This window comes from Carassius carassius, chromosome 28 (assembly GCF_963082965.1).
Source record: "Carassius carassius chromosome 28, fCarCar2.1, whole genome shotgun sequence".
Classification (NCBI taxonomy): domain Eukaryota; kingdom Metazoa; phylum Chordata; class Actinopteri; order Cypriniformes; family Cyprinidae; genus Carassius; species Carassius carassius.
This window is the reverse complement of record NC_081782.1, coordinates 21,864,405-21,891,153: the sequence shown is the minus strand read 5'-3', so window position 1 is coordinate 21,891,153 and position 26,749 is coordinate 21,864,405. Positions and strand designations below refer to the sequence as shown.

General features: G+C 37.0%; 3 protein-coding genes and 1 long non-coding RNA gene across 5 annotated transcripts in view; 1 reads left to right on the top strand and 3 right to left on the bottom strand.

The window, feature by feature from the left end:
- Window positions 1-5,062: 5,062 nt before the first annotated feature.
- LOC132108209 (uncharacterized) lies at window positions 5,063-9,132 on the bottom strand. Its single transcript, XR_009424419.1, has 3 exons — window positions 9,043-9,132; window positions 7,548-7,838; window positions 5,063-5,147 (listed from the first exon to the last, which is right to left on the bottom strand). It is a non-coding gene; the product is annotated as an uncharacterized LOC132108209 (long non-coding RNA).
- A 55-nt stretch (window positions 9,133-9,187) lies between these two features.
- Window positions 9,188-11,374, bottom strand: LOC132107623 (probable serine/threonine-protein kinase MARK-A). Its single transcript, XM_059513719.1, has 6 exons — window positions 10,922-11,374; window positions 10,398-10,613; window positions 10,207-10,301; window positions 10,016-10,075; window positions 9,560-9,935; window positions 9,188-9,450 (listed from the first exon to the last, which is right to left on the bottom strand). The coding sequence occupies exons 1-6, from the start codon at window positions 11,217-11,219 to the stop codon at window positions 9,188-9,190; spliced, it is 1,308 nt and encodes a 435-aa protein (XP_059369702.1). The 5' UTR covers window positions 11,220-11,374.
- Window positions 11,375-16,262: 4,888 nt separating this feature from the next.
- Window positions 16,263-22,841, bottom strand: LOC132108475 (serine/threonine-protein kinase pim-2-like). 2 transcript variants are annotated; one of them, XM_059515178.1, is made up of 10 exons: window positions 22,470-22,841; window positions 21,962-22,177; window positions 21,768-21,862; window positions 21,438-21,488; window positions 20,973-21,348; window positions 20,687-20,863; window positions 20,453-20,541; window positions 18,955-19,245; window positions 16,481-16,569; window positions 16,263-16,386 (listed from the first exon to the last, which is right to left on the bottom strand). In XM_059515178.1, the coding sequence occupies exons 1-7, from the start codon at window positions 22,798-22,800 to the stop codon at window positions 20,453-20,455; spliced, it is 1,335 nt and encodes a 444-aa protein (XP_059371161.1). In that variant the 5' UTR covers window positions 22,801-22,841; the 3' UTR covers window positions 16,263-16,386; window positions 16,481-16,569; window positions 18,955-19,245. The 2 variants fall into 2 exon arrangements, with proteins under 2 accessions (XP_059371161.1, XP_059371162.1); XM_059515179.1 differs by having other exon boundaries at window positions 22,521-22,841.
- Window positions 22,842-23,440: 599 nt separating this feature from the next.
- Window positions 23,441-26,749, top strand: part of LOC132108197 (GRB2-associated-binding protein 2-like) — an 87,935-nt gene continuing 84,626 nt past the window's right edge. Inside the window, exon 1 of the mRNA XM_059514815.1 lies at window positions 23,441-24,096. Within this exon, the coding sequence (XP_059370798.1) occupies window positions 24,025-24,096 (72 nt within the window). The 5' untranslated portion in view covers window positions 23,441-24,024. The remainder of the gene's footprint in view (window positions 24,097-26,749) is intronic.

Below are 26,749 nucleotides of genomic sequence, written 5' to 3'. Positions count from 1 at the left end.
TTTTTCTCTTGTTGACCTGACTGCTTCTATTGTTCTCATTTGTAAGTAGCTTTGGATAAAAGCGTCTGTTAAATGATTAAATGTAAATGTTTATACAGGACGGTACAGAAAGTGCACAAGTGGGAGAGAGTGGAGGGGACTGCGTTAGAAAGGACCTAGCACTGGGACTCTTTCAAGGATCACCCGAAGCACAACCACACTATATGCACAAGGCTGTTGGTTCTAACATTTTAGAGTCCCCTTTGGTAGAAATCTCATTCTGCATTCCCCACGGTAAAGAAGAAGTTCAGTCTTAACTGGGCCCTTTGAATTGTCCTAATCTTCCCTCCCCTTACAGCGGTCCTGGTTGAAGGTTCCCTTCTCAAACTGTGCAACACATTTTCACTGCACAAATGTACACATCTCTTGTCCTGAGACACATTACTAAAACATGTTTTTACAGAAACTGTAGTTTTCCACCAAAATAAAAGATCAACTGGTTTCAGTCATAAAGGTACAAGGGTTTCTCTTGCAAGTGCCGCAAAAAATATGCATTTATATGCCAAATTATTTTACAAAAACCATTTAAATATTATTGTATTTGGATTGTTCTACTACATGTTTTTAACAATACATCCATGCATACTCTGCAAAAATAAAGTTTGGGATTATTTTTTATCTGTTTTATACAGTATGTTTCCAAAATAAAACTGCTGTTATACAATTTTGAGCATGTGGTAGTTTATTGAAGTTGATTGTAAAGCCATTGCTGCCAGTCATTTGATTGTTAGCCTTGATCCTGTACTGTTGATCATACAAGTGTGTATTTATACATGGTGCCAGGTACGATGGTAAAACAACATCGTGTTATCAACGTTGATTAACTTTTCAAAATCAGCACCTCATTCATTGTTAATCCAAGGTCTGCAGAACGACCGTAATTCACCCATGATGAAGGTAAAACTGTGAAACAGCGTCGCGATTTCAACAGTGAATCAACATTGTGATTTCAACTTGCAAACTTCAACTTGATCCAATTTGCAAAATCGAAAGGTAATTCAACGTTGATTCAACCGTGGTACCTGACGTTGTTTCAACGTACTATGGAAGCGTATGGGTAGCATAATTCAATTTGGAATGTAATATGCAAAATGACAATGCAATATGTAAAATGACAATGCATTTCTGTATTTACATTTACATTTTCCAATACATTGGTGCAACGTTTGGTGCAAAATGAAAATGAAAATTAAATTACATAATTTTCATTTGCCATTTCATACACCAGTTTTAATATGTAAAATGAATACTAATTTTAACGCTTTATAATTTGCAAAATTAAAATGTATTACAAAAATTATTAGATATGTATAACATGTTCAAGCAAAAACTGTGGCAAAATTATCATTTAAATGCTATTTTTCTTAAATGCATTAACATTCACAGTCAAGACACTTCGATTGCATTTTCATTCAGTGTTCCGCAATGAATGTAGCAAAATTCAATGTGCACATTGAAATGCATTCCGAGCCAATCACGTGTCCGCCCTCTCCCGCCATGTCAATCACTGCGTGAACAAGGCGGGGCTTGCAGAAGGTCTGAGACTCAAATCTCAAGAAGAGGATTCAAGTGAGAGAACATGGACAAGACAGTTGGTCCGTGTACGTTTTGATCATTTCAGTTTATTGCTTTAATATTTCATTCGCACTGGTGGGCGGAGCTGAAACGCTGCTTTCATCTGATTGGTCGAATCGCTCCACCTTCAACTCGGTCTTTTCATTCTTTCAGGCAGAATAAGAGTCTGTGCGAGTGAAGCACTGTAATGTCTGAAACCACCGCTCACTGTTAATTAACATAATATTTGAATCAGATGTAACTGGGCACATAATTCATGCTGCTGAGACCTGCAAATTATTTCTAGGTTGTAGTATTGTATGAATATTGTCCCACTGATAAATACAGTGCAAATAGTTCTGTCTCTTTGGATAACAGTGAAGTGGAAATAAAAATCAATAATAGACTGAACAGTTCCATGTCTGTAACATGTACCACTCTCATCTTTTAAGTCACAATGCACTAGGTATGTGTGTGTGACATTAATAAATAATTGTAAAAATTAAAATTGTTACATTTCTGAAATAAAAATAGTAAAATTAGCTCTATGCTGCTCAGTGCTCCTGTAGCCTACCCTAGAGCGCCCTCTCGCGGCTGTAGACGGTAATGCTTTCTCTTGGTTCTGAATAAATGCGACTTACATGTTTTTTTCCTCGTCATGACGTATTTTTGGACTGATGCAACTTATACCGAAAAATACGGGTAACATTATTATTATTATTTATTATGAGAGTAATTGACACAGACTAGAACTTTAATGTTTCACCAAATTCAGCTCAGATCTTCAGACTCGTCTGACTCGTGTTGCTGTATAACTGGCCAGACTTATCTTGCCAAAAAATCCTATTTAATTTTATTTTATAAATTTAACTATATTTATTTCCACTTCACTGTTATCCAAGGAGACAGAACTATTTGCACTGTTTTTATCAGTGGGACAATATACAATACTATAACCTAGAAATAATTTAACGGGGTCTCTTGCAAGTCGCAGCAGCACGAATTATGTGACCAGCATAATCGGATTCAAATATTATGCTAATTAACAGTGAGCGGTTTCAGACATTACAGTGTTTCACTCGCACTGACTCTTATTCTGCCTGAAAGAATGAAAAGACTGTGCTGAAGGTGGAGTGATTCGACCAATCAGATGAAAGGAGCGTTTCAGCCCCGCCCACAAGTGCGAATGTAATATTGAAGCCATAAACCGAAATGATCAAAACGTACACGGACCAACGGTCTTGTCCATGTTCTCTCACTTGAATCCTCTTCTTAAGATTTGAGTCTCTGACCTCCTGCAAGCCCCGCCTTGTTCACGCAGTGATTGACATGGCGGGAGAGGGCGGACACGTAATCGACTCGGAATGCATTTTCAATGTGAACATTGAATTTTGCTACATTCATTGCGGGACACTGAATGAAAATGCAATCGAAGTGTCTTGACCGAGCGCCAACCTCCCGCTCTCTCTCGTGAGGCCAATAAGGAAGTGACTAAAACTGCAATTCATCGACTGGCCGCTTGAGGCTGGCTGCAAAAGGAGTCAGTCCCATAGACTCCCCTTGTTAAAATGCCCAACTTTACAGCAGGAAAAAACATGTTTACAGCCTGGTTCAAAAAATGACTTTGGTCTAAATAGCTAATTTTGCCCTTCATGACAACTGTGAGGGGGGTGAATTTTTTTATAACTCATCCGTTTAAATTATATTAAGACTTAAAGTTCTGCATAATTAAGGGCGTAGCCACTTGAGTGACAGGTGGATTGCTGCTGCTGACACAGCCGTCGTGCTAGGTGGGTGTGGCTACAGCAACTAGCTCCCGCCTTTTTGCCCATTTTTGATTGTCCGGGAGAGTCGCGCGGTGACGCGCTGCCAAGATGGCGACGGCCCGCTCTACACACTTTAGGCTTCAAAAACTCTCTTCAGGAGTCTACGGGTGACGTCACGGACACTACGTCCATGTTTTTATACAGTCTATGGTCTTGACTGTGAGTGTTAATGCATTTAAGAAAAATAGCATTTAAATTATAATTTTGCCACAGTTTTTGCTTGAAGATGTTATACATATCTAATCATTTCTGTAATACATTTTCATTTTAATTTTGCAACTTATAAAGCGTTAAAATCAGTATTCATTTTACATATTAAAACTGGTGTATGAAATGGCAAATGAAAATTATGTAATTTAATTTTCATTTTGCACCAAACGTTGCACAAATGTATTGGAAAATGTAAATGTAAATACAGAAATGAATTGTCATTTTGCATATTACATTCCAAATTGAATATCGCTACCCATATGCTTCCATAACGTAGCCTAAATAAATAAATAAATAAAGAAAATGTAGTGGAGTAAAAGTAGAAGTTTTACTTTTACTTTTCTACCTTTAGAAATATTTTTACTTTGTTAAATTACACCACTGATGAAGTGGTTGGAGAATGCAATCCTGTGGTGAGTCTTTACTTTGAAAATGAATCAGTCAGATAAAACTGATGAAAAGTGATTTATAAAAGTCATGATTAGATCACGGTTAATATACTGATGCAGTATGTCTGCTCTAGGACTTTCCATTCAAGATCAAGGAGCGTCATTCTCTGGAGTACGTCAGGCAGTTTTCTCACCTCAGATGCCGAACAAATGCATTCAGCTCTTTGCTCAGGATACGAAGTGAGGCTTCTGCTGCGATCCAGACATTCTTCAGAGTAAGAAGTGATCATTTACCGTTTAAAGATTGGCATCAGTAAGATTTCTCAAAAGAAGTCTCTTATGCCCACAAAGGCTGCATTTATTTGATAAAAGTATTGTGAAATATCTATACAATTTAAAAATGTACTTATTAATTTTACATATTTTATTATACAGTTTGTAATATTAGAAATGTTTAAAAAACCTTACTGCCTAAAACTTTTGAATATTAGTAAAAATTATTATTATATTATTTTAAAAGTATTTTCATTCTTTTATTCTTAAATTAGCTGTATAATGTGCAATTAATAACAGATCATGATTATAAAGAATAATAATAATAAAATTATAACCAATTCATGATCCTTCAGAAATAATTTGAATATTCTTACTATAATATAGTTTTTTTATATAGTTTTATATAGTTTATATATAGTTTTTTTAATTACTTAAAAAAACAATTATTTTTATAAACCGTTCTTCTGCTTATTATTTTTTGAAAAACTTGATGCCTTTTTTCAGGATTATTTGTTAAATAGAAAGTTTAAAAGAACAGCATTTATTTGAAATACAGTTACCTAAATGTATTAGTAGATTGTGTCTGTTTGAAGGCTCTCTCTTCACCTTTCAGATGAAGTAATGTTTTTATTATTATTTACAAAAGTACATAAATTTTTGCATCCTTCAGCAAGCGACATCTCCAGTCGTTAATATTGCTGCCTCAAGCCAAAGGCACAGAATGCTACCAGAGCTTGCTGGCCCTGTAAGATGTCAAGATGTCATGAAAACCAGTCATGATGAATAATCCTGTCCAGATCAAGCTGAAGTTCTGGCTTTTGTTGCAGAAGGGAGCAGATCAAATGGCAGCATTCTGTGTAGAAAGATGGAAGAGACGTCTGATTATTAATGTAAACTACATTCACTCTTCTTATTCCAAGCTGAAAGTTCTTTAGGTCTGTAAAACAGGATAAATTGCTGCATTATCCATATGCCATCTCCAGTAAATCCTATAAAGTTTTGTAGTAGAATTGTACTTCAAGTTCAAGTTCAGTTTATTTATAAAGCACAAATTAAAACGGCCACAGGCCGACCAAAGTGCTGTACAAGTTAGGAAAAATAAAAGGTTAAGTACTCTAAAGTCAGCAAGATAGTTTAAAACAGAACACTTATAAAGTACACAAATAGTAGCAAACAATTTATGATAGAACACTCTTATAAGTTAAAAGCAACCGAGAATAGATAAGTTTTGAGACATGATTTGAACTCAGACAAAGTGGAGGCAGATCTAATATGGAGTGGGAGCTTATTCCACAGTGTTGGGCCGGCCACTTCAAAGGCTCGGTTACCCCTCGATTTTAGCCGGGTTGAACTGATTTAGAGATTCAAGGTCAGGGTGATTACTTAGCCTGGATTCTGAGGAGTTAAAAACAATGACTTCTGTTTTGTCTGAGTTCAGAAAAAGAAAATTATTGGCAAGCCAAGCTTTAACATCCTCAAGACACGCTGTTAAGTTGCCTAGAGAACTGTTATTTTTACTAGACACAGGCATAAAGATTTGCATATCGTCAGCATAGCAGTGGAATGAGACATTATGTTTCCTGAGAATGAAACCCAAAGGGAGAAGATAAAGAGAAAAAAGGACGGGAGCTAAAACAGAGCCTTGTGGCACACCACAGGAAAGATTACTAGTAGAAGAAGAGAAATTTCCTATTTTTACTTGGAAAAATCTATTGGTAAGAAAAGATTTAAACCAGCTTAAAACAGCCCCCCCTAACCCAACGCAGTGTTCCAGCCGAGAGATAAGAATTGAGGGATCGATGGTGTCAAAAGCAGAGGATAGGTCTAACATTATTAAAATGACAGAGTCCCCCGAATCTGTAGCCATATAAATATCATTGAGAACTTTTACAAGAGCGGTTTCTGTGCTGTGCAGTGATTTAAACCCAGACTGGAACTTCTCAAGAACCTGATTATCAGTCAGGAAGGTCTGGAGTTGTAAAAACACAATTTTTTCCAGTATCTTAGAAATAAATGGCAAAATGGAAACCGGACGAAAATTTGATAAAATAGAAGCATCAAGTGAGGGTTTCTTTAAAACAGGTGTAACCGTGGCAATTTTCAAGTTAGATGGCACAGCTCCTTCTAACAAGGATTTGTTAAATAGTGACACCAGCCCTGGGCCGACAGTGTCAAATATTAGTCTCAGATGGTACGGATGTATGGTGTCGTGTGAGCTAAAGGAAGGTTTGAGTTTAAGCATAACTTCCTTAACATACTGCAGAGAGACAGGACCTTAGCTTTCTTAACAGCATACTGATATGATGATAGGCAATTTTTTAAGATCTCATAAGAAATCTGTAGTTTGTCCTTTTTCCACTTCCTTTCTGCTTTTCTGCATGACTGTCTCAGGGAACGAATACTGTGGTCAACCCATGGCTCCGATTTAGATGTAGGTTTAGGTTTAAAGAGTTTAAAAGGAGCTGTAAGGTTTAATGCATCTGTCCATGTGGTATTTAAAACAGTAAAATGATTTTCAGAATTAAGATCAGATAATAGAGATTCTAGTGGTACAGGAGGGTTGACCTCATTATAAAGTTTGGCACAAAAAAAAAATTCTCACAAAAGTGAGGCAAATATTCGCGGGCATGTGTGCCTTCTGAGGCAGGTGTAAGAGAAGGCGGTGGGAGGGATAATTTAAATAAAACAGGAAAATGGTCAGAGATGGCAGAATCAACAACTTCAATGTCAGTTACAGATAGACCATGTGACAAAATTAAGTCCAAAGTATGTCCATGAGTATGAGTAGGATGGTTAACCCACTGCAGTAGGTTAAAAGAGTCAATTATGTTTAAAAACTCAGGAGTTAGCTGCTTAGAGGGGCAACATATATGGACGTTAAAGTCACTTAAAATGAGGATGCGATCGTGTTTAGTGATCAGTTCCCCCACAAACTCTGAAAACTCTACTATGAAGTCTTTGATTAGATGTGGTGGTCGACAGATCAAGGCTAAGACCATGGGTCTGAATCTGAGCTTCAAAACTAGAGACAGTGGCACAAGATAATGGTCGACATTGAGGTCTAAAATAATCTTTGGCAATTATTGCTAGCCCGCCACCTCTGCCTGATGATCGCGGAGCGTTGTAATAGTGATAGTTGGCTGGAACGAGTTCAGAATATGGACTGAAATCCCCTACCTTCACCCACGTCTCGTGATAAGTAGAAAATCCAGGTCGTGAGCAGTGATAAAATCGTACTTGTGGAAAAAAGTACTTGTGGAGAAGAACTCACCTTCTGTCAAGCCAGGTTTGGACCAGGTGTTCATGTTGGTCCTGTAGATGTTGAAACTATCTAGAATATATCCACACAGCATTCTGAACAAGAGGATGCTCAAAGCTGCCTTTGATTGTGTTACACAAAGTGGAACGCATCCATGCAGTGTGATAAACGCTGGACGAGTGAAAAACTAGACGTCCTGATGGTCCTTCCAGTCCAGCAGCTTAATAATGTCCATCACTGGATTGATAGCTCGATGTTTTGGGGAAGGGCCTTGGGCTGTTTAGACTGGATGAAAGAAACATTTTTGCCTTTTAAATGGTTATAATTAGTGATTTTTGCTCAGTCTTAGGTAATTAATTTTTCTATTGAAAAATCACCTGTACTCACAATACTGATACTTTCCACTTGTTTCGACTTTTTGACCATTTCATTTGCTACCTGATGGACAAAACAAAAAAGCAATTAATATACCAGAGGATGGAATACCATAACAAATCAAAATACAAAAAATTTATAAATTTGAAGTGTGCATTTTCATCCTAAATTTTAAAAAGAATACACTATTTAAGTTTTTTTGTCAATTTGCAATAGAACCATTCAGAATTCTCCAAAGAACATTTCAGTGATCAGTTCTTAAAGGTGGGCGGGGTAAGTGATTTCTGGTAGCCAATGTTGATATTTCAAATCACCAAAACAAACACGCCCCTACCCCAAAAGGGTCTCGCCCCTATTTTAATAGCTCCGCCCCACACATATGTACACAACCCATACAACGATTATGGTGGAATCAGCTGTGGCAGCTGGCCGAGGGTATGATGCTATCATTAAGTGAAAGCAATATGTGTTACAGGTCAAATGTGTTTTTTTAGTACTGTGTGTTTTAATGTGCATATACTATGTATTTAAACAACATATATTAGTTCTGTGAATTAAAGCAAAACCAATGTTATTCGCCTATCGAGAAGAAACAAAGCAACCTCGATGCGGATCGAAGGCCGTCCCGCTTCTTGAGTTCTCTTCAGCGCTGTAAAGCTGATCCGATATTTACACTGGTTCTCCTTCTTGTCTTATCGTAAGCCTTCTTTTGTTCTGCAGACGTTTTCCTCTTTTTTTTTTTTATTCGCCATCTCTATCTTTCTGTCGTCATTTGGCTTGGGTAATGTCTGTCCTGTGCACAGAACAGAGTGCTTTCTCTTTCATCCCCATCATGAGTAGACACGCCCCTTACTGCTGATTGGCTACATGTTTGTTTTAGTACTCGGTCTGACTCAGTTTTCTAAAGAGTTTTTGAAAAAATACATACCCCACCTTTAAAAGAACCAATTTATTCTTACTGTGATTCAAATATTTAATTAATCTAAATAACCTTTTGTGCGGTGGATGTTGAAAGGTTCTTCATGGAACCTTAGATGCCAATAAAGAACCCTTATTTCAAAGAACAAGTTTAGTCTCACATCAAATAGTTTTTAGCTCATCTTGGGCTCAGTACCTAAAACCAGTCATGGTAAACAATCCAGTCCAGATCAATCCGACGTTCTGGCTTTTGCTGCAGAAGGGAGCAGATCAAATGGCAGCATTCTGTGCAGAAAGATGTAAGAGACTGATTATTACTGTATACTACATCTACTTTTATTCTAAACTGTAAAATCTGCTGGATTATCCATATGTCCATCTCCAATAAAATTTTGTTGTAGAATTGTACTTGTGAAGAGGAACTCACCTTCTGTCAAGCCTGGCTTGGACCAGGTGTTCAAGTTGATCCTGTAGAAGTCGAAACTATCTGGAAAGTGTCCACACAGCATTCTGAACAAGAGGATCCCTAAAGACCAGACCGTCGCTGGCTTTCCATGGAACTCACCCTTCAGTATGTACTCGGGAGGGCGGTACATAACTGTTCCTGGAGGAAAAAAAGTTTGTCTGGTGTTTTAGTCATTACCACATCATGTCTTCTTACCATTAAGTATTGAGTTAACTGATTCACAAGAGTTTTTAGAGATAAAACACACCACTGAATCTTGTGTAGGCAGATTCTGTCAGGACACTGCCACATCCAAAGTCAATTAGTTTGATTTGGAGGTTCTCCAAATTTATCAGCAGGTTCTCTAACTTGATGTCCCCATGGTAAACTCCACGTCTACAACATGCACTGGCGGCTAGTGTTGCCCCAAACATGATGAGCCTCGCTAACTTCTCATCGATGCTGCCTCCATTGCGTTGCACAAAGCGGAAAACATCCATGCAGTGTGAGAAGCGCTGGACAACAATGACGTAGAAGTTCTGCTGGTCCTGCCAGTCCAACAGCCTAATAATATCCATCACTGGGTCTTTATTGGCCAGAATTGTCAGGGCGACTTCTTTGGGAAGAGGCTTGGGATGATCAGGCTGGAAGAAAGAAACATTTTATGATGTAGAATTGGAATTTAACTCCAAATGTGTCTATTCTAGTGAAAAATCACACTCACAATGCTGATATATTCTGTGTGTTTTGTCTTTTTGACAAATTTCACAGCCACCTGATGAACGAAACAAAAAGCAATTCATATTTGTGAGAATGTGAAGAATATTTTGATCATTCTTCATGAAGCCGATAAAGAATCTTTATTTTTAAGAGTGTAAAGGCCAAGAACAGTTGATGTAAGTTAAAAAATCAAACCTTAAGTCTATCCTCCAAACGAGTCGCCTTATAGACGGCACCAAATCCACCTTGACCCAGTTTGCTGCCAATTGCATATCGGCAGCAAATGTTGTCTATTAAAAGATGAAAAAAAAAACAGTTTAGTGATACTGCTTTAAAAAGATAAGGGCATGTGTGTGTTATGTTTGGGATATTGGCAATAAACTCACCTTCAGGTCTCGTGTCCACTTCATTGCTGTCCAACTCTATCATCAGAGGAGACACTTCACCTGCTCTCACACTGACTGGAGCATCGTGGACTTGAGTTTGGAGATCTTTCTGCACCAGAGGCTCAGCAGCAGGAGGGACTTGAAGAACACTGGTGTGAGGTTCCTCGAGATCAGTGACCTCCACAGATCTGCAGATGGGCTGTTGAGGCTTCTGATCTAAATAGGAGAATACCAGCACAAGATGTTAGTTAGCAGTAACTAAATAAATAATAAATACATTTAACAGCGACATAATTTGTTCACCTTTTAAACATGCAAACATAACTATCCTGTTTCACTCTTACATTTCGAAGTAGGCCAATGTATTATAGAAGAGAAGCTAAAAAGACTGTCTTACAATTATGGGACAGGAAAGTTATTCATATTTAGGTGTGAATAATTAAGTGACACTTAAATGTAAAGAGCTCCAGAAAATGAATTACAGTTTTTACCATCGGTTCTCCCGGATGTTTCTGTCTCAGTACCTTGGTCTTTCATCTCACCCTGACCTGAGCTCTTGCTTTTGGTGATTTTTTTCCTCAAACGGGAAGAGAACCACTTAAAGAAGTGGCCCACTTTCTTTTTATTGCTCTTCTTCTCCTCTTTCAGAGGAGAGGTGGGAAGCACAGTTCCCTCCCCATCATCAACAGGCTTCTCATCAGGCCGATGAGGATGATGTTTCTCTGTCATGTCGGGGCTGGATTTTGGGGGTTTACTGTGAGGGAGGTCGTAGACCTGCTCGCTCTCCGTAAACGGTTGTACTCGTGAAGTACTCTGCCCCATGATAAATTTCTGTTGTGTATTAATCAGACTTCAGCAGCAACAAACTGAGAAACCTAAATGAGTGAAGTGAGGAGCGCTGTACGGTTTTACACACACAACGTTCTAAAAGTTCTAAGTTTCTTTGTGACATCACAGTGGCTCTGACGTAGCTGAAAAAATCGAAAAAAATAAAAATAAGATCAGCATCTTTTTCTTTTTTCAGGAGCTAGCTTATTAAAATAATCCGGCTAAATTGTACCGTAACACACACACCCTACGGGGGCGTTGAAATAGACTCCGTGTAATTAAAATAAATTATTGTTGGCATGTTAGATTAATTAAATATTGCAGAAAAACACTAGGCTATGTCATATATGGATGTTTGTTATTAAAGAACTGGACTGAATGGTTTTAGAACCGATTCTTTGAAGTGATTCATTTAAATGACTCGGACGCTTCAGTACTGAAAGTTTAACCAATGGGACGGTACGTACATGTGAAGTTATTAGAGCAGCGTGAATGTCAAAACAGAGACGTATGAGACTAATCGAGCTGTGATAGAAGTGCATTTGTTTTATTATCATACTCTGTCAAAAATTACATTTCATCCCAGTACTGGACGTGAACCGTGCCTTCACTTAAAGCGGAAGAAGCAGAGAAATCGAAGCTGGATCCAGACCTTCATGAGCCTCACTCTCTGCTGACATGATGTCGTTCACATTACAGCGGATTCCTGCTTTCAGCTCGGCGTTGTTCTGTCGATGTAGTTCAAAATCCTTTCAACGACACTGCAGTCGCATATTGTCCAAGAAAGTGAGAGTATCTGATGCGCTCTCAAGCAACGAGACGGGGTCAAATGTTAGAATCCAGGTGAGAACATTGTCCGACATTATTTTATAAAGTTGTTTCTTCAGTTTTGAATCGATTTATTAAAGCTACCAGATTTCATTTCCCCCCTTTACGCTAAAGCCAGTTTAAAGCTTATATTTTTTTTTTTTACATTTTATTATGCATTCATCATTTATTTTAGCTACTTGGACTTATTTTATCGTAGCAAAACTGTTCTTTATTAACATATTATTAATACATATAGAGAGAAGTATTGGCACATACAGAGAGAAGGAATTATATTTGTTTTTTCATCCCATCATTTTCCATTTATTTATTTCCATCTCAACTATTAATTTTGTCCTAATAAAGTTTTTGTGAAGTTATAGTAATTATTTACCAAAAAGAGCATGCTTGAAATGAAAGATGGGATTAATTACAATTTACAAATAAATATTAATTGTGAACAGAATATTATATTATTTTATGCTTTTAATTCCAATCAAACTGTATAAACATGCAAAAAGTGTAAAAAAAAAAGTTGTCAATTGAACCTCTTTTAACTAGCATATTTACTTAAGTACATCTTCTTTTCGGTCCTGTTTTCGTTAAATTCACCAACCATTGATTGGGAAACATTAATGTATTGTTTATATCAATATGGTACAAGAATATTTACATATGAAAAATTGAGTTGGGTCAAGTGTACAAACCCGATTCCAAAAAAAGTTGGGACACTGTACAAATTGTGAATAAAAACAGAATGAAATTATGTGGAATTTTCAAATTTCAATATTTTATTCAGAATTCAACATGACATATCAAATGTTTAAACTGAGGAAATGTATAATTTTAAGGGAAAAATAAGTTGATAAGTGGCTTCTAGTAAACTGAGACGATGCACATCAAAGTTTTATCAGAAAAAAGAGTAGTCATAAATATTGCGTCTTTTTTTCTCTCACGCTGAACAATATTTAATGTATGTATTACTGTCAGGGTAGGTTTATGGTTGGGGTAGATGTAGACTTAAATAAAAAACTATCTAATATGTAGAAAAATATTTATTGTTGGTTTCCTGTAGCTCTATCCCTTCTCGCTACAACTGCGAATATAACATATAATTACTGTATTTGCATTACTGTAAGGGTAGGTTTAGGGTTGTGGTAGGTGTAGACATTAATAAACCATAACAATACAGTAGCATTTTTCATTGTCGAATTGTACTACCCACTGTTTTAATGGGAGGCATCAAAATTTGACAAGGTAGGACAAATCACCAGAACACTGAATCAGGCAATGAATCTGAAGAACATTCTTTTGCCACAAAGAACCTTTTGTGAAATGTAAAGCTTCATCAGATGTTAAAGGTTTTTTATTAAACCATTTGGACAAAAAAGGTTCTTCAATGGATTTGTGAAGCACCTTTATTTTTATGACAAAATTTACAGGATGAATTGAGGAGGAGCCCAAACTACACTCAGTGGCCAAGTGATGCTTATGGTCCATGATATTGGTACAGATAATGAACATTTCTTTGTGACTGTATTTTTCAATTTGGAAAAGACATTTAGTTCCCACTTTAACCAAACCTTAGTTCCCAGGACATCTACAAGTTGGATTAAAAAACTGATAAAGTCAAGAAAAGAAAAGACATAAACACATGACAGTATGACTGAAATGTTAAAATGTAAATAATAATAATAATAATAAACTAATAAAATAAATAAAAAGCATTTATTCTGTGGCACCTAAAAAAATTAATTTGGCGCCTAAGGTTTTTTGTTACAGGAGCCAATGCCTCCTTCCTCGAAGCCCTGAACACAAGCACTTTTCAAGCAAAACATAATCAATTATATAAATATATATAGTTCCAGCTTCAGCAAGACAAAAAGTACACGTGTAAATCTGTGAGAACTCATTTCTTACATCCACAAAAAAAAAATCACCTTTTCATTGGTAAAAATGGCAAGAAGATGTAACTTTGATTTGTTTAAAAAGTCTTTGGGGCCTCTGGAGATGTATAGTTTTGATATATATCCTCCCTTCTTGTCAAGAGACCTCACATTTGGCTGTGCTGTTGACATCACTGGCTCCTTAGAGAAGAGCCCAAGTAAGAGACAGAATGTGGAGTTACATGCTCAGCATATTAAAGTGCAGTGGTGTATAAAGTACCTGAAAGTCATTCTCATGTAAAAGTACAGATATCTTATCAGAAAATGACTTTGGTAGAAGTTGAAGTCACCGTTTAGAATATTGCTTGAGTAAAAGTCTTAAGTATGTGATATTTATTGTACTTGCGTATGGAAAGTATTTATTAAATCTTAAACATACTTAAGTATTGAAAGTAACTGTACAAATGTGGAAAAATAGAAAAGTATTTTTGGGTAAGAATAAGCACTTCTTCCAGTACTAAGTGTCTTTCATTCCAACATAAGAAAACATTTCTGGAATCTGCATCTGACAAAGCATGTATTTACACAGTGTATGTATCTAAGAGGGGACATGGATGCATTTAAACTGCAGATACAGATGTATAAATAGTTCTAATGTTTTATTTTTAAAATAAAATATTGAATGCTGATATATTAAATAATTCAAAACATAAAAAAAAATAGTCTAAATGTGAAATTAAAACTGCCAGCAGGTGACAGCAAGTGAATGTTAATGAGTGAGTCATTGAGATTCAACCGATTCATTAAAACAACTGATTCATTCAGAATTAGAATTATTATTTAATGTGTTCATGTATGATATAGATTAAGTTAACTAAGCCTATATTAAATTATATAAATATAAAAAGCATTCAAAAACATTTTTGCCATCTACATTTTAGAATGCCTGGAATTTTGAGTTTTAATAGACTAATAAATCAATGTGCGTGCACTCTGCATGTGATTTGGTGAAACAGCCTACTTGATGTCCGATTGCACATCATTACAACAACACTTACCATATTTTCACAGACGATGCTGTATATCGCACACCCTTGACTTGACTTAAGTGGAAAATGAAATAATCAGAGGTTGTGCATGGTGCTCACTTGTTTGCACGAGCAAAGGTGTTTTTTTAGGAGTCTAACTTGCAAACACCAGACCACTGATTCATCAAACCTGCTTTCCTAGTCTGTGTTCTTCTGACTATTTTGTAGTGAGTAACGATTATACTTAGGGGAAATGTATCAGAGTAAAAGTATACATTTTAATTAGAAAATGTAGTGGAGTAAAAGTAGAAGTTTTACTTTTACTTTTCTACCTTTAGAAATATTTTTACTTTGTTAAATTACACCACTGATGAAGTAGCTGGAGAATGCAATCCTATGGTGAACTTTACTTTGAAAATGAATCAGTCAGATAAAACTGATGAAAAGTGATTAATAAAAGTCATGATTAGATCACGGTTAATATACTGATGCAGTATGTCTGCTCTAGGACTTTCCATTCAAGATCAAGGAGCGTCATTCTCTGGAGTACGTCAGGCAGTTTTCTCACCTCAGATGCCGAACAAATGCATTCAGCTCTTTGCTCAGGATACGAAGTGAGGCTTCTGCTGCGATCCAGACATTCTTCAGAGTAAGAAGTGATCATTTACCGTTTAAAGATTGGCATTAGTAAGATTTCTCAAAAGAAGTCTCTTATGCCCACAAAGGCTGCATTTATTTGATCAAGTATTATGAAATATCTATACAATTTAAAAAAGTAAATTTTACATATTTTATTATACAGTTTGTAATATTAGAAATGTTTAAAAAACCTTACTGCCTAAAACTTTTGAATAGTAGTAAAAATGATTATTATATTATTTTAAAAGTATTTTCATTCTTAAATTAGCTGTATAATGTGCAATTAATAACAGATCATGATTATAAAGAATAATAATAATAAAATTATAACCAATTCATGATCCTTCAGAAATAATTTGAATATTCTTACTATAATATAATTACTTAAAAAACAATTATTTTTATCAGTGGTAAACCGTTCTTCTGCTTATTTTTTTGAAAAACTTGATGCCTTTTTTCAGGATTATTTGTTAAATAGAAAGTTTAAAAGAAAAGCATTTATTTGAAATACAGTTAACTAAATGTATTAGTAGATTGTGTCTGTTTGAAGGCTCTCTCTTCACCTTTCAGATGAAGTAATGTTTTTATTATTATTTACAAAAGTACATAAATTTTCGCATCCTTCAGCAAGCGACATCTCCAGTCGTTAATATTGCTGCCTCAAGCCAAAGGCACAGAATGCTACCAGAGCTTGCTGGCCCTGTAAGATGTTAAAGTGGATGGACGAAGACTCAGTTCTTCCTGGAAGACGAAACATCTCCACAGATGACACTTTCAGAGTGACAGTGATCGGTCTTACACCTGGAACAAAACACAGAAATTAGCTTTATTGTTAAATGCATTATTAGAACAGGTGGCATTTTTAACTGTTTTTAGCTCATCTTAGGCTCAGTACCTAAAACCAGTCATGATGAATAATCCTGTCCAGATCAAGCTGAAGTTCTGGCTTTTGCTGCAGAAGGGAGCAGATCAAATGGCAGCATTCTGTGTAGAAAGATGGAAGAGACGTCTGATTATTAATGTAAACTACATTCACTCTTCTTATTCCAAGCTGAAAGTTCTTTAGGTCTGTAAAACAGGATAAATTGCTGCATTATCCATATGCCATCTCCAGTAAATCCTATAAAGTTTTGTAGTAGAATTGTACTTCAAGTTCAAGTTCAGTTTATTTATAAAGCACAAATTAAAACGGCCACAGGCCGACCAAAGTGCTGTACAAGTTAGGAAAAATAAAAGGTTAAGTACTCTAAAGTCAGCAAGATAGTTTAAAACAGAACACTTATAAAGTACACAAATAGTAGCAAACAATTTATGATAGAACACTCTTATAAGTTAAAAGCAACCGAGAATAGATAAGTTTTGAGACATGATTTGAACTCAGACAAAGTGGAGGCAGATCTAATATGGAGTGGGAGCTTATTCCACAGTGTTGGGCCGGCCACTTCAAAGGCTCGGTTACCCCTCGATTTTAGCCGGGTTGAACTGATTTAGAGATTCAAGGTCAGGGTGATTACTTAGCCTGGATTCTGAGGAGTTAAAAACAATGACTTCTGTTTTGTCTGAGTTCAGAAAAATAAAATTATTGGCAAGCCAAGCTTTCACATCCTCAAGACACGCTGTTAAGTTGCCTAGAGAACTGTTATTTTTCCTAGACACAGGCATATAGATTTGCATATCGTCAGCATAGCAGTGGAATGAGACATTATGTTTCCTGAGAATGAAACCCAAAGGGAGAAGATAAAGAGAAAAAAGGACGGGAGCTAAAACAGAGCCTTGTGGCACACCACAAGAAATATTACTAGTAGAAGAAGAGAAATTTCCTATTTTTACTTGGAAAAATCTATTGGTAAGAAAAGATTTAAACCAGCTTAAAACAGCCCCCCCTAACCCAACGCAGTGTTCCAGCCGAGAGATAAGAATTGAGTGATCGATGGTGTCAAAAGCAGAGGATAGGTCTAACATTATTAAAATGACAGAGTCCCCCGAATCTGTAGCCATATAAATATCATTGAGAACTTTTACAAGAGCGGTTTCTGTGCTGTGCAGTGATTTAAACCCAGACTGGAACTTCTCAAGAACCTGATTATCAGTCAGGAAGGTCTGGAGCTGTAAAAACACAATTTTTTCCAGTATCTTAGAAATAAATGGCAAAATGGAAATCAGACGAAAATTTGATAAAATAGAAGCATCAAGTGAGGGTTTCTTTAAAACAGGTGTAACCGTGGCAATTTTCAAGTTTAGATGGCACAGCTCCTTCTAACAAGGATTTGTTAAATAGTGACACCAGCCCTGGGCCGACAGTGTCAAATATTAGTCTCAGATGGTACGGATGTATGGTGTCGTGTGAGCTAAAGGAGGGTTTGAGTTTAAGCATAACTTCCTTAACATACTGCAGAGAGACAGGACCTTAGCTTTCTTAACAGCATACTGATATGATGATAGGCAATTTTTTAAGATCTCATAAGAAATCTGTAGTTTGTCCTTTTTCCACTTCCTTTCTGCTTTTCTGCATGACTGTCTCAGGGAACGAATACTGTGGTCAACCCATGGCTCCGATTTAGATGTAGGTTTAGGTTTAAAGAGTTTAAAAGGAGCTGTAAGGTTTAATGCATCTGTCCATGTGGTATTTAAAACAGTAAAATGATTTTCAGAATTAAGATCAGATAATAGAGATTCTAGTGGTACAGGAGGGTTGACCTCATTATAAAGTTTGGCAAAATTCTCACAAAAGTGAGGCAAATATTCGCGGACATGTGTGCCTTCTGAGGCAGGTGTAAGAGAAGGCGGTGGAAGGGATAATTTAAATAAAACAGGAAAATGGTCAGAGATGGCAGAATCAACAACTTCAATGTCAGTTACAGATAGACCATGTGACAAAATTAAGTCCAAAGTATGTCCATGAGTATGAGTAGGATGGTTAACCCACTGCAGTAGGTTAAAAGAGTCAATTATGTTTAAAAACTCAGGAGTTAGCTGCTTAGAGGGGCAACATATATGGACGTTAAAGTCACCTAAAATGAGGATGCGATCGTGTTTAGTGATCAGTTCCCCCACAAACTCTGGAAAAACTCTACTATGAAGTCTTTGATTAGATGTGGTGGTCGACAGATCAAGGCTAAGACCATCTGAGCTTCAAAACTAGAGACAGTGGCACAAGATAATGGTCGACATTGAGGTCTAAAATAATCTTTGGCAATTATTGCTAGCCCGCCACCTCTGCCTGATGATCGCGGAGCGTTGTAATAGTAATAGTTGGCTGGAACGAGTTCAGAATATGGACTGAAATCCCCTACCTTCACCCACGTCTCGTGATAAGTAGAAAATCCAGGTCGTGAGCAGTGATAAAATCGTACTTGTGGAAAAAAGTACTTGTGGAGAAGAACTCAGCTTCTGTCAAGCCAGATTTGGACCAGGTGTTCATGTTGGTCCTGTAGATGTTGAAACTATCTAGAATATATCCACACAGCATTCTGAACAAGAGGATGCTCAAAGCTGCCTTTGATTGTGTTACACAAAGTGGAACGCATCCATGCAGTGTGATAAACGCTGGACGAGTGAAAAACTAGACGTCCTGATGGTCCTTCCAGTCCAGCAGCTTAATAATGTCCATCACTGGATTGATAGCTCGATGTTTTGGGGAAGGGCCTTGGGCTGTTTAGACTGGATGAAAGAAACATTTTTGGCTTTTAAATGGTTATAATTAGTGATTTTTACTCAGTCTTAGGTAATTAATTTTTCTATTGAAAAATCACTTGTACTCACAATACTGATACTTTCCACTTGTTTCGACTTTTTGACCATTTCATTTGCTACCTGATGGACAAAACAAAAAAGCAATTAATATACCAGAGGATGGAATACCATAACAAATCAAAATACAAAAAATATATAAATTTGAAGTGTGCATTTTCATCCTAAATTTGAAAAAGAATACACTATTTAAGTTTTTTTGTCAATTTGCAATAGAAGAACCATTCAGGATTCTCCAAAGAACATTTCAGTGATCAGTTCTTAAAGGTGGGGTAAGTGATTTCTGGTAGCCAATGTTGTTATTTCAAATCACCAAAACAAACACGCCCCTACCCCAAAAGGGTCTCGCCCCTATTTTAATAGCTCCGCCCCACACATATGTACACAACCCATACAACGATTATGGTGGAATCAGCTGTGGCAGCTGGCCGAGGGTATGATGCCATCATTAAGTGAAAGCAATATCTGTTACAGGTCAAATGTGTTTTGGTAGTACTGTGTGTTTTAATGTGTGTATACTATTTATTTAAACAACATATATTAGTTCTGTGAATTAAAGCAAAACCAATGTTACTCGCCTATCAAGAAGAAACAAAGCAACCTCGATGCGGATCGAAGGCCGTCCCGCTTCTTGAGTTTTCTTCAGCGCTGTAAAGCTGATCCGATATTTACACGGGTTCTACTTCTTGTCTTATCGTAAGCATTCTCTTGTTCTGCAGATGTTTTCCTCTTTTTTTTTTTATTCGCCATCTCTATCTTTCTGTCGTCATTTGGCTTGGCTAATGTCTGTCCTGTGCACAGAACTGAGTGCTTTCTCTTTCATCCCCATCATGAGTAGACACGCCCCTTACTGCTGATTGGCTACATGTTTGTTATAGTACTCGGTCTGACTCAGTTTTCTAAAGAGTTTTTGAAAAAATACATACCCCACCTTTAAAAGAACCAATTTATTCTTACTGTGATTCAAATATTTAATTAATCTAAATAACCTTTTGTGCGGTAGATGTTGAAAGGTTCTTCATGGAACCTTAGATGCCAATAAAGAACCCTTATTTTAAAGAACAAGTTTAGTCAAATCTCAAATCAAATTGTTTTTAGCTCATCTTGGGCTCAGTACCTAAAACCAGTCATGGTAAACAATCCTGTCCAGATCAATCCGACGTTTTGGCTTTTGCTGCAGAAGGGAGCAGATCAAATGGCAGCATTCTGTGCAGAAAGATGGAAGAGACGTCTGATTATTACTGTAAACTACATCTGCTTTTATTCTAAACTGTAAAATCTGCTGGATTATCCATATGTCCATCTCCAATAAATGTTTGTAATAGAATTGTACTTGTGAAGAGGAACTCACCTTCTGTCAAGCCAGGTTTGGACCAGGTGTTCAAGTTGGTCCTGTAGAAGTCGAAACTATCTGGAAAGTGTCCACACAGCATTCTGAACAAGAGGATCCCTAAAGACCAGACCGTCGCTGGCTTTCCATGGAACTCACCCTTCAGTATGTACTCGGGAGGGCGGTACATAACTGTTCCTGGAGGAAAAAGAGTTTGTCTGGTGTTTTAGTCATTACCACATCATGTCTTCTTACCATTAAGTATTGAGTTAACTGAATCACAAGAGTTTTTAGAGATAAAACACACCACTGAATCTCGTGTAGGCAGATTCTGTCAGGACACTTCCACATCCAAAGTCAATTAGTTTGATTTGGAGGTTCTCCAAGTTTATCAGCAGGTTCTCTAACTTGATGTCCCCATGGTAAACTCCACGTCTACAACATGCACTGGCGGCTAGTGTTGCCCCAAACATGATGAGCCTCGCTAACTTCTCATCGATGCTGCCTCCATTGCGTTGCACAAAGCGGAAAACATCCATGCAGTGTGAGAAGCGCTGGACAACAATGACGTAGAAGTTCTGCTGGTCCTGCCAGTCCAGCAGCCTAATAATATCCATCACTGGGCCTTTATTGGCCAGAATTGTCAGGGCGACTTCTTTGGGAAGGGGCTTGGGATGATCAGGCTGGAAGAAAGAAACATTTCATGATGTAGAATTGGAATTTAACTCAGTCTTGGGAAAATGTGTCTATTCTAGTGAAAAATCACACTCACAATGCTGATATATTCCGTGTGTTTTGTCTTTTTGACGAATTTCACAGCCACCTGATGAACGAAACAAAAAACAATTAATATGTGTGAGATGCCATAAATTATATATATAAAAAAAAAACATAGCCAAAGCATGAATTTTAATCCTACACTCTTAAAAATAAAGCTTCTTTAAAGAACATTTCAGTGAACACTTCTTAAAAAGACATTTTTTTCTTAATGTGAATAATATTTTGATCTTCATGCAGCCATTCTTCATGAAGCCGATAAAGAATCTTTATTTTTAAGAGTGTAAAGGCCAAGAACAGTTGATGTTAAGTTAAAAAATCAAACCTTAAGTCTATCCTCCAAACGAGTCGCCTTATAGACGGCGCCAAATCCACCTTGACCCAGCTTGCTGCCAATTGCATATCGGGAGCAAATGTTGTCTATTAAAAGATGAAAAAAAAAAAAACAATGTTTAGTGGTACTGCTTCAAAGATAAGGGCATGTGTGTGTTATGTTTGGGATTGTGGCAATAAACTCACCTTCAGGTCTCGTGTCCACTTCATTGCTGTCCAACTCTATCATCAGAGGAGACACTTCACCTGCTCTCACACTGACTGGAGCATCGTGGACTTGAGTTTGGAGATCTTTCTGCACCAGAGGCTCAGCAGCAGGAGGGACTTGAAGAACACTGGTGTGAGGTTCCTCGAGATCAGTGACCTCCACAGATCTGCAGATGGGCTGTTGAGGCTTCTGATCTGAATAGGAGAATACCAGCACAAGATGTTAGTTAGCAGTGACTAAATAAATAATAAATACATTTCATAGCGACAGAATTTGGAATTGTTCACCTATTAAACATGCAAAGTATAACTATCCTGTCTCACTCTTGAATTTCGAAGTAGGCCTAATGTATTATAGAAGAGAAGCTAAAAAGACTGTTTTACAATTATGAGACAGGAAAGTTCCTGTAGATATTCATATTTAGGTGTGAATAATTAAGTGACACTTAAATATAAAGAGCTCCAGAAAATAAATTACAGTTTTTACCGTCGGTTCTCCCGGATGTTTCTGTCTCAGTATCTTGGTCTTTCATCTCACCCTGACCTGAGCTCTTGCTTTTGGTGATTTTTTTCCTCAAACGGGAAGAGAACCACTTAAAGAAGTGGCCCACTTTCTTTTTATTGCTCTTCTTCTCCTCTTTCAGAGGAGAGGTGGGAAGCACAGTTCCCTCCCCATCATCAACAGGCTTCTCATCAGGCCGATGAGGATGATGTTTCTCTGTCATGTCGGGGCTGGATTTTGGGGGTTTACTGTGAGGGAGGTCGTAGACCTGCTCGCTCTCCGTAAACGGTTGTACTCGTGAAGTACTCTGCCCCATGATAAATTTCTGTCGTGTATTAATCAGACTTCAGCAGCAACAAACTGAAAACCTAAATGAGTGAAGTGAAGAGCACTGCAAGGGTTTTAATACACGCGCAACATTCTAAAAGTTCTAAGTTTCTTTGTGACATCACAGTGGCTCTGACGTAGCTGAGGAAATATTTTTTTTTTTTTTGCACAGTAGTTTATTAAATTCAACCGTCTAAATATTGTACAGATGTTGTAAACATCACGTTTTGTATATGTATTAAATATATTAAGTATTACAATTACAAATTATGTAGTCTTGATTAAATATATCTGTTATATTGACAAATATCGTCACAACATAAGGACACAAACGTGAAAGTCTTCATTTAACAAGCAGCTAGTTAACATATCCACTGTTACTGAACAAGAATAAAATCTCTCTCTCTCTCTCTCTCCCTCTCTCCCTCAGGAAGCAATTTCTAGAAGTCTATTAGATTACTTTCCAATTCATATATAATGCAATAAAATCTTTTGTTTGTTTGTTTTGTTAACCCAACATAATACAAGGGAACAACTTGTTAATTGCGTGTGAAATGAGATCTTCCATTACATAAATTCGTCCACTAAGTGGCGTGTTTCTCAAACAAATTAATACGCTCGTTAAAGTTACGGCTGGTTCAATTTCTGGGAAAACACTCGGTGCCCTCTGCCAGCTGAGGCTCATTTTATAACATGAGGCAACAGGCTGCACCTTAAAAAAAATATTTTCTGAGAAATGCTTACAAACTTTATGAGACTTAAAAAAGGGCTGAGATAAACTAACTTGGCTATATGTGCGAGTCGGTGTCGACGCAGTGAACTCCACGCTTGTGCTTCATTGTCTCTGTTCATCCCTACAGTGAGAAAGAGTCCCGTCCCTTCAGTTCAGAGGGCGTGGTGTATGTGTGTGTATGTGTGAGTGGGAAAACAAACAGCATACAACCAACAGTAGCCTACTTCCTACATCTGCGTACAACTCGAGCATTTCTTCCCCTCAGCTCGCGTCAAGCGTCTCTCCTGCGCGTAGTGTTTACACTCAGTCCTGCTGAGCTCAGAGGACGCGTCCCATCATCACTAAATGACGCGCCGCAGCGCTGCAGTTTTACATCCACACCACAGCTCCACGCGCGCTCAACATAGATGGACCAGCATCATCTGAGGACTTCAGAGTGATATTACCGTCGTGATTGTGTTGTTTTTTTTTTTTTGTAAAATGAGCGGAGGGGAAATCATCTGTCAGGGATGGTTGAGAAAGTCTCCACCCGAGAAGAAGCTCCGGAGATATGTAAGTGTTTCAAACGCTTTGTTCTTCTATGTTAGAATATTGTGCTTTATGTACAGTTACAGTGATGCAGAAAGCTGTGCATTACTTTTATTAAACAATTATCTGAAAGGAATCCATTCATTCTTATAATGACAATTAAAATGCAGGTGAATGTTAATTTCTAATTCAACAATATGTGCTTGACTTGGGTTTTGTATGAGAAAAAAAAAAGTTGAAAATAGAAAACAACTTTGGACCGGCTTAATGTGCCTTGTCGGTCATGCATGTGTTTAGATAAGAAGTGCCCCAAATCCATCTAAAACCAGAAAACAGACCAGCCTGCTTAGACTAGTCTAAAGGTTTTTTTTTTCTTTTTTTCTTTTAAGAAGATAATCCTGATATTTAAAGAGCAGGGTGTCTGAAGACTGCTTATAGACCTATTTTTTTTATAAGTAGTGTGCATAAAGATGAGCTTTACATTAACTTGATGATGGCAATTGAGATGTACACTAAAATGAAACAAGGTGCATCTGACTGATATTGTTTTTAATGCAGATCATTATGTCAATATCTACACAGCAGGGCACAATATATAATGCTGATTTCTACATTACACAAATTAAAAGTGCAGTTTGAATATTTTTGCTAACGGTACACATTTTGCACATAAAGAAATTGAAAGCATTTCTGAGAAATTGATCAGTCTTCTAAAAAAAAAAAAAAAAAAACCCTGAAGGCTTCTATATGGAAAGGGTCGGCCACTCTTGGGTGATGCCATGTTGAAATCACATGACCTGTCATTCACTGAATGTTCATTCAGTACTCCTATTTTGTACCATAACCTTAAATGTTTTTTTTTATTGTATAACAAAAACGAATAAAACCGAAGTACTGTATGAAACTATGGCACAAAGTACATTTTCATTTAGTCATTTAGCAGATGCTTTTATCCAAAGCAACTTACAAAGTAGAAGCAATTAGACCAATGAGAGAGCAACAATATAAAATTGCTGTGACATGTCTGGGTTAGTCTAGCACAGTGAGCATAGCTTTTTTATATTTATATACATATATTAGACCAAAACAAATAGAATAGAATAGAAGTGCTAGTATTAATTGGTCAGGTGATGATGAAAAATATGTGTCTTTAGATGTATAAGATGTAAAGATGTGAGATGCATCCAGACCAGTAGGTGTCAGTATAGTCCAAAACACTTCAGGGCAAATTAGATCCAGCTAGCTGAACATAAACAAAAACTTACTGAGTGAACTTTTAATGATAAAGAGACACAAAACAGCTGAAATCAAACAAGTACTTTTTTTACACAATATTTCTTCAGTTGACTAAAAGCATTAAAACCAAAATGTGATGACAAGGTAGTGGATACATTTGACACAAAGAGAAACTAACTGCTGTTTATCGGTCATGTTGGCATGCTTAGTGGCTGTTGCTGATAATAGATCGACATATATATATATATATATATATATATATATATATATATATATATATATATATATATATATATATATATATATATATATATATATATATATATATATGTATATATATGTGTGTGTATATTATCAGTCAGGACAAGGTTACTAATAAGCCAAGTATATTTATCTCTTTATTGTTGTCCTAGCTTTAGCAGGTGCAGTCTGTTTTGCACTGCCATCTAATGTAAAACTAGTTCATTTTAAAAACACACAACTATGCATTTATTATTTGGGATGACCACCAATAATAGCTGCTTTTTAATAAGATTATGAGTATTATAATCTGGACTTAATTGAACTAAAGAAGTGCACAAAGGGGTTTGAAGACACCACAGAGACACCGTCTGTCTCCTAATTCTGTTTTAGACAGCTGTCTACGCAACTGTTCCTATTAAAAGAGCAGAAACCGTTTACTATCCCTCTCTCATCCGATATTAGCTTGTTAGTAGCCAGTTGCTGCATTATTCTAAACTGGAGACCACCGTTGGACATGTGGAGTCCTTCTATCCTTCTTTGGTGGCTGAACGTTGGAGACTGTTGCTTTCCGGTTTGCCAAAGCAGATAATGCGTCCTTCACAAAAGCCGGGAAGGCCTTTAGTCCTAGATTCCATAAATACAGCTGTCTCATGTTTATCTACAGCGTTGCATTACAGGACTTCTCCATCCTCCTACCTAACTTTGCCATGATGTCATCTCACTTTCCCATTCTCTCGTTCTCCTTCCTTCTCTCTCGGTTTCATCAGGAGAGCCCGTATCTGTATGTCCTCAGATGCACACATGCTAGGTCATTTCCTCATTGTCTTCCACATAAAGCAGCCCTGTCTTATGTGGAGCTGCACAGGAACTGTTCATGTCAAAATAAGTGGGCAGCTGGGGCTGGGAAGAGGAAAAGCAGACACATGTTTACCTTATAAGTGAAGGTCAGTACTCCTTAAATCAAAAAACGAGTTCACTCACAAATGCAACATAGGCTCATTGGAAAAACACACGCCGACTACGTTTTTGTGAAACTCTAAAAACATTCCCATTGTATCTATACAATTGTCTGCAGTACCCAGCCCAAATCAACACTAGAGGCAGTGAAACAACAACATATTTTATTATGATTACATAAACAGATTTTACATTAAAAAGGCTTAAGCCATGTTCACGCCAAGAACGATAGCTATAAAGA

What these genes read in the sequence shown, in the direction of transcription:
- LOC132108475 (XM_059515178.1), bottom strand. Translation starts at nt 22,800, where the DNA reads ATGGGGCAGAGTACTTCACGAGTACAACCGTTTACGGAGAGCGAGCAG. An exon ending in AGTGGACACGAGACCTGAAG is followed by an intron (nt 21,863 to 21,961) that starts GTGAGTTTATTG and finishes ATCTTTTAATAG; the next exon opens with ACAACATTTGCTCCCGATAT. An exon ending in GTTTGGAGGATAGACTTAAG is followed by an intron (nt 21,489 to 21,767) that starts GTTTGATTTTTT and finishes TTCGTTCATCAG; the next exon opens with GTGGCTGTGAAATTCGTCAA.
- LOC132107623 (XM_059513719.1), bottom strand. Translation starts at nt 11,219, where the DNA reads ATGGGGCAGAGTACTTCACGAGTACAACCGTTTACGGAGAGCGAGCAG. An exon ending in GTTTGGAGGATAGACTTAAG is followed by an intron (nt 10,076 to 10,206) that starts GTTTGATTTTTT and finishes GCTTTTTGTTTC; the next exon opens with GTTCATCAGGTGGCTGTGAA. An exon ending in ACACAGAATATATCAGCATT is followed by an intron (nt 9,936 to 10,015) that starts GTGAGTGTGATT and finishes TCTTTCTTCCAG; the next exon opens with CCTGATCATCCCAAGCCTCT.